General features: G+C 35.9%; 1 protein-coding gene across 1 annotated transcript in view; it reads left to right on the forward strand.

The window, feature by feature from the left end:
• Positions 1-7,668, forward strand: part of cacna2d1a (calcium channel, voltage-dependent, alpha 2/delta subunit 1a) — a gene marked incomplete in the record, with an annotated part of 124,783 nt that overhangs the window by 87,595 nt on the left and 29,520 nt on the right. Inside the window, 3 exon segments of the mRNA XM_037696172.1 lie at positions 1,096-1,172; positions 4,839-4,847; positions 6,242-6,250. Coding sequence (XP_037552100.1) covers positions 1,096-1,172; positions 4,839-4,847; positions 6,242-6,250 — 95 coding nt within the window.

Raw genomic sequence — 7,668 nt, forward strand, 5'->3', positions numbered from 1 at the left:
ATTTTCTATGAAAAAAATGTCAGAAAGGGGTAAATATTTCAAAAAGCTAAAGTTGCACCAAATACCAAAAGTCACAGCAAGATTGTCCTGATAGAGCTGAACGTTTTGATTTATGATTTGGTGAAATGACTTGAAAACACGCCGCAAAACGAACGGAAGAAAAATGGATCACAATAGGGTGAGTGCCTAACAAGCATTCACACAGGGAGTCTTAGAATCATAAACACTGACAGTTTCAGGTTTTAGCTCTGCTGAAGCAGCCACCACAGCTGCCTCCATCTGTCTGTTTCTTTTCCTCGCTACAAATCAATACAAGTCTGTAACTGTCAGCGGACTCCTGAGATGTCAGCTCATTATTCAGTCATCTGTGAGGCTGATCCTCACCAGCCAAGTGGATGTTGTTGGATGCTTGTGCTGGAACCTTGTCCTGTTCAAGTTTTAAAGAAAATCTGCAGAACTCTTTGTGTATTGCTCTGTCTTAAAAGGAATAATAAAAAAAATTACACTAGCCAGCACGTTATTGCATACTTGAATTGCTGTGTGTTTTGGTTGCACTCAGTCTCCACACGTTAAACCTTTTAAAGTATGTCACATGTTTCTTGACTTATCTCAAGCTGTCATCTTGGGAAATTTAAATGATGGCCGGTTAAGTTTCATTCTCTAACATAAACCCCAAAATTAAACAAACTTATAATAAGAAATTAATCTCGTAGAATTCCATCATCCATACTACACGAATACATAAAAATAATTTAGAACGACCTGTTCTTACATTTATTTTATTTTTTAGGGGTTTGAAAAAGCCCAAAGGAATGACGAAACCCGTCTGTGTGTAAAAGTGAAGGATCATTTCAGCAAAAATAAAACAAATGCTTGGAGAGAGTGTTCCTTACTGAGCTGTTTGTGTGGCAGAAACTGCAGCTTCTGTCTGACTAATTTTGGACACTATTACCATAAATGTGTTTTCTTCCTGTAGACAGGATGGTCTGGAGTTATTGCTAAAATGAATCCTTTTAAGGGTTGAGTGAAGGATTGATGTCGTGACTGATGTATTTTGCTAAAAGCCAACAGTTTTTCTTGTTTTTCCTCTTTCAGTCTGGCTCTGGTCCTTCCTGACTACAGCATACATTACATCCGCGCCACGATCGGCGACACAATCACCCAGGCAAAATGTAAGTTTCATCCTCCGCCGGACAGATTGTGTGAGGCAGTTTGGGTTTTCCTGCTCACTTAGTCTTCTGCAGTAGTTAAAAAAAACTGCTTTATTTAATTGCAATTTAATTCCAGTGAGCCAGACCTTTATTTCTACATCAAGTACAAGAACTGGACAGGAAATGAATGGAAAAGCTGCCAAAGTCAAAAATTACTTTGAAAAAACGTTTCAGAAATCTAAAAATCTATTCCTCATAAACATTTTAATTTAAAGACCTAGTGTTTCTTCAAGGAGACGCATACTTGTCACCTTTTCTGCCAGAATCTAACATCACCGTATATTGAAAAATGATAGTTGTCACTGATATGGTCAAACCTTGAAACTAACTTTTAAGTATTAATATTCATAAACTGACTGATTTATATCTATTTTCATATTGGCTAATGTTGATGAGCTGTGGAAGCCATCTTGAATCAGGTTGACTTCATCAGTAGACGTGCGTTCAGCAATAAATTTCTGCAAGTTTCATTAAAATTTGACCAGATGTTTTGGTATCTGCTCACACAGTCTGGCTTCTTGGAAATCAAATATAAAGAAATAACTCCAGACGTTTCTATTGTATCTTTTACATATTAACATCCATTTGTCTAAACCTAATCACACCCTGCTTGAAGTGGAGATCCTGCTAAAGGTTTTTCCACACGTTAGAGATAAAACATAGGTATGTGTCATACTCAGTGTGCGAGTCCCTAAGTGGATATTTATATGCTCACACTCAGCTCTATTAACTGATCCATTCTGCATCAGGAAGTCCAGTCTTCGCCTAAAGTCTCTTATATCATCCGTATGTTCCCCCTTTCTAAAACTGTAATCGTATAGCCCTGCTCAGATGTATTTCATGTGGCGTGTGACGGCCCCATTAAGATGTAACTGTCTCTAATTAGACCGTGCTCCACAAACCTTGCAGCTTCACCAGTTAGCTTGGATTTCAGGCTCCTGACCTTAGCAGAAGTTCTAATCAGTTGGCATCGACTTCAAAATCACTTGGAAATGGTTGAAACGTGCCCCCCCCCCCCTTTTCTCGTAGATTTTTATTATTACAGTTGCTGCCAGTTTGAACAACTTGGAAAAGCCTCAAAGATCTGAGTTTCAGTAACAAACTCCTAAACTGGTTTGTAAATATTTTAGCAGGCACTTCGACATCGTCTCTGGATGACAGCATGTGTTGCTCCAACACAGGTGATTTGTCACATTTAATTAGTTCGGAGACGACAGCAGACTTTGTGTAGGCTCCTTTATTTCTTTCCAAGTGAATTTTTACTTTCATTCCTATATCATAAAATAAAGTCTTCACTCAGAGTGACTTTCTGCAATAACTTCCACTAATGGATGGTGATTCCAATGAATCCCTACCTTAGGGTCTAAAGTTTCCATCTATTCTTATGATAAAACTTCTTCCTAAACTGTTAACAATGAGTTTTTTTCAGAGTAATTAAACTCTCTTTGTACGTTCTTAAATTATAATTTCTCATATTTGGATTTTTTATTTATTTATTTATCATATTTGAAGTTTCCTGTAGGCCTGAAAACTATAAGGATGTTCAGATGTGAGCATTTTTTGAAGTGGAGTTCTGTGAGATTTATGAACAAGAAAAAAAATGTACTTGTTATAAATAGCTCATTAATCAATCTCAGTTTGGAGAAATAGTTCCGTTATTCCTAAAAACAACATATTGTTGTAGAAGAAAGCTACATCAGATATTAAACCTTTAAACTTTAGCATGAAACTGTTTATTTTATCGCTTTATATTAACCAAGCATCTGCGTTATTATGCCAAGAGATTTATTATTAGCTAATGTAGCGGTCTTTTGGGTGGCATAGTGGAACAGTGGTTAGTTCTCTCACCTCACAGCAAAAAGGTTTGGAATGTGTGGAGTTTTTGTTTGTGCATTTGTGGGTTTTCTCCAGGTACTCCAGTTTCCTGCCACAGATCAAAAACATGCATGTTAGACTGACTGGTAACTCTAAATTGTTCCTAGGTGTGAGTGAGAGTGAGAATGGTTGTTAGTCTCGTTTGTCTCGATGTGTGTCCATGTGATGGACTGGAGACCTGTCCAGGGTGTCTCCTGCCTCTCGTACAGTGACTGCGGTACATGGGCACCAGCTGTCCCACCATCTGGAAAAGAAAGTCCAATAAAGTGGATGGATGGACCGACCATTCTGTCACACTAACATGTCTTTTTTTCTTTATTTATTTCATAAACCTACAAAAATTATATTAAAAAAAGGCCAGAAAACTCCTTTATAAGGAGTTCTTCACAGAACCATTTTTTTATTCTTGTTTTTTCTCTTGTAGAGCTTTACAGCTATTTGCAACATAGCAGTAACTGTTCAGCTGTAGCTTGTGAAATGTTTTGCAGGAACATAGTTAATTTAAAACTAGGGATGCACAATATTGGATTTCTGACCGATATCCGATATGCCAATATGTTAAAACTTATTTAGCCAATAACTGATACCAATACTGATATTTTTTTAGACCTCCTTACAGAGACTACATAGCTTTCTATGCTGTGGAATACTACATTATTCTGCATGGCCTGCTACCAAATGCAGATGCCAAAAAGGGGGCTGAAAATGATGTAACACTTCTACTTGGAATATGTTTCATGTCAAATGTATTCATGACATTTACTCGCTCTAACACAATGACAACATTCGAACAGTGCAAATTTGTAAATTTTCACAAATCTAAACTCAACCTGCTCACAAGCGACAAGTGAAAAGTGCATAAGAAGTAGTGCATTAATAAATATACTTGACAGTTTCTTAAATAAAAAAAAATTACTCAAAACAGAAGCCCAATATGTGGGTATACAATCTTAATGATCAACTCAAATCTTCTTGTCACTGGGTTGTCATACAAAACCATTGCCATATGTATATATATATATATATATATATATATATATATATATATATATATATATATACAAACAGCTCCTTTTATATCGCTGAGTTATTTTGATGGAATGGCCTATGTCTGATATTTAACTTTATCGTTAATATCGGCCAATACCGATAACATGCCGATAATATCAGAAAAACAGAAAGCCCAATATGAAGTTACATCATTACACATGATGAAAAAACCAGAAGCTCAGTATGTGGTTATACAATCTTAATGATCATCTCACATCTCCTTGTCACTGGGTTGTCATACAAAAACAGCTCCTTATATATCGGTGAGTTATTTTGATGGAATGGCTGATGTCCGATATTTAACATTATCGCTAATATCAGCCGATAACATGCCAATAATATCATGCATCTCTAGTTAAAACCATATTAATGCTATGTTGATTTACAGCAAGTACGTATGATATTAATTGTTCAAAACATTTTCACAGAACCTCACTTCAGAAGTTCTGCTCTCTCCCCGTGAACTAATTGTAGTTTTAGTTTCCCTTCTCTTGGTCGGTCATCTCTGCTGGAATTAAACCCATTCGTCTAACTTTTGGTTTGTTTGAACTTTCATATACAATATTCTTATTCAATATATGTTTGAATAAAATATTGTGTAACCCTGTTGGCTGTGTCTTTCCAATTCCCTTTTTCCTCTTGTTTATATTCTCCTTTTATTGTCTACTTGTGACCATTCCTGGTGTGTTGGACCTTCTGCAGCGTTTCTGGGCAAGTATTCTTCTCCTGTGCTTCTCCTTTTATTTATTTTATTTTTTTATTTTCACTCTCTCACCTACCAAATACTTTGGATGGAACTTCTCTCTGTGTGGCCTTGAAGACTAACAAACATTTCATTCTTGTTTGTTTGTTTTACTTCAATTAGTGGTTTCTGATTAATAATGACAATTTTAGTAAAGTGAATCAAGCCGGCGTTTTTTTTTTCTCACAAGCAGCACTTCACATGCAATGCATCCCTTGTGAGTTGCAGACAGTGTCTTTGTGTCTGAGTGCATGTATGTATTAACCCCCCAACCTGCTCCAAGTGTTCCACTCACCCTCAGATGTGGTTTTGGCACTAGCCCACTGTGGCAGGAAGAACAGAGGAACAGGATGTTTGCATTAGTTAAAGGTGAAGCCATAAAGGAGAAACCTGTGAGTCTGTACCCAAAGCATAAATTGGTGTCTTTGTTTTCTCTTTCGTTTTTTTCTGGCTCACTTTGATTTTTACAACCTTGTTTAATAACTCCTAATGAAAGACATGATTCTTCTCCCTTGTCCCTGTATGTGCTTCATCATCAGTTTCGTCTTATTTGTGGGCGTTGAACCAAAACGTCTCCACAGCACGTTGTTAAGCTCCGTAGTTTTTCAGAAACCCAAGCCCAACTGTGTCTGATTTTATTCTTTCTCCGAGAACAAATATTCTGTATATGTCAAGTGAACTTGAAAACACGTCAAGTCCCAATTCCCACATCTATTTGTTATTAATTTGCTCAGTCGGGCAAAGTTCTTGGCTTTCATGTAGTTTGTGACTCCGATTAGTATTCAGCCAAGTTTGAAGTTTGAATGAACTTCACCCCGAGAGAGCAAAAAAACTATTTTATCATCACTCCTCATATCTCCCTGTCATTCATCATCACTGGATAGTTTTGTGACTAAATATTGAAGAACCACAAGAGTTTTCTAAGCATGACACCAAAGAATTGCCATGTCGTCATGAGAAACGCTGCTGCTCAGTGTAGTGATGTGATGCGTTTTGGAGAAAAAAACTAAGCTTGTGAGCTGTGGTTATAATTTTATGAAAGCAACAACATCACAGAAATTTGGTAATAACCAAGAAGATGCCAACACTGCATCTAGGAACGCATCTCCTAACCACAGCCTAAGCCTTCTCTGTGTGCTCCCCATCAGCACCGTCTACATCCAAAGACCTGAAACCTTTTGTTCACAATGCAATATTTCTATTCAGAACTCGTTCTGTGAATAAAATATTGTCACCTTTGACATATGTGGTTTTACCCTGTCCTTCTTTTTCCCCCTCTCTTTCATCTCCCTCTCGTCTTTACCTCCCCGGGGGATTCTGGTACTTGTTCCCTTTCTCTCCTTTGGGAATATTTCTACTCCAGGGGAAAATGGCAAGTATTTTTTTTTTCTTTTCTTTACTTTCATCTCTCTTATTATGATCTCAAAACCTTGTCAGCCTTTCACAATAAATGTCTGGCCAACTTTGCTCTGGTTTTTGTTAGTTACACCTTTTTTAAAATGTAACGTTTCCACAAGATTTGCTTCAGTTCATTCTATTCTATGAACAATGAACCCTGATTTTTATAATTTTTTGAGGTAATAATACATGATACAGCCCAGCACATACTGCATGGTACTTGCTTAATAATATGTATTGCATACATGATGCATAGTACGTACCTTGTATTACTGACACATATGTAGTAAGCATTGCTACCATTTTTAGGCTGTTTTATTTTTATTTTCTGAATCCATGTTCCCTTTTGTTTTAAGCATTAGCAGGAGAATGTTGGGTGTGTTGAAACATGGTTGTGTCTTTATGTGGACTGTTGAGTAAGTTTGTTGGTGCAGCTACAGACAAAATACAACAAAACTAAAGACACAAAAACAATTGGTAAACTACAAGGTGTGAAAAAAAAATCACATTTTATTTTTAAAAAAAATCTATTTTTGTATCATAACTGACAACAATAAAAACAATCCACTTTACAAATTGAAGTAATTTCCAAATTCATAACAACATGCTACAAAAGGTCGGGGAAAAAAAACAAACACATTTGACAAAATAACTTTATAAACATTTTCAAAAATTACAATAAACTAGAGTTTTAAATGTCTAAAGCAGGTATATTAAAAACATTTGAAAGTGTGAAATGAGATTTTTTTTTAAATTGACTTAACTAAAAGATTGTTTAAAAATAGATAAAAGTTCTCAATTAATTACCCCCAAACTAAAAAAAAAAACTTATCTTCTAAACTAAAGTTTTATTTTAATGACAATTTCAGAAAATGTAAGGCCACTTACATTAGATACCACGTTTGATTTGCTGGTGTTTTCTTTACAAATTAAACTTTATTTCCTGCATAGAAACCTAATATTTTTCTATGAATATTAAAACTATAATGTTCAAATACATAAAACTAAAAATGTATACTGAAACAATTGTAAAAATATTTACTTGCTACTTTGCGGATCATTTTTCGCGGACTTGCTCTATCGTGGTTTTTCAAAATAAGATTGGACATGACACACAATTGGCTGATTGATGGATGAGCCGCACGATCTGCATGGAATTTTTATTTAAAATAAATTATTTTTAATTATTTAGCACCTGTGTGCAGCCCACAGCTGCAGAAAAAGCTTCCTCCTGCAGTCTCCGTTCTGCAGTGGAGAAGTGGGCGTGGCCAAGAGTGCAGCAGGAGGCAGAGAGTTGAGTTCGTAACATTCTGTGCTCTTTTAGAGCATTTAGAGTTTCAAAACATTTAGAATATTGCAAAAGTGTGGAATGGGTTTAAAATGCCTATATAT

Source organism: Nematolebias whitei, chromosome 22 (genome assembly GCF_014905685.2).
Source record: "Nematolebias whitei isolate Nwh7 chromosome 22, NemWhi1, whole genome shotgun sequence".
NCBI lineage: Eukaryota > Metazoa > Chordata > Actinopteri > Cyprinodontiformes > Rivulidae > Nematolebias > Nematolebias whitei.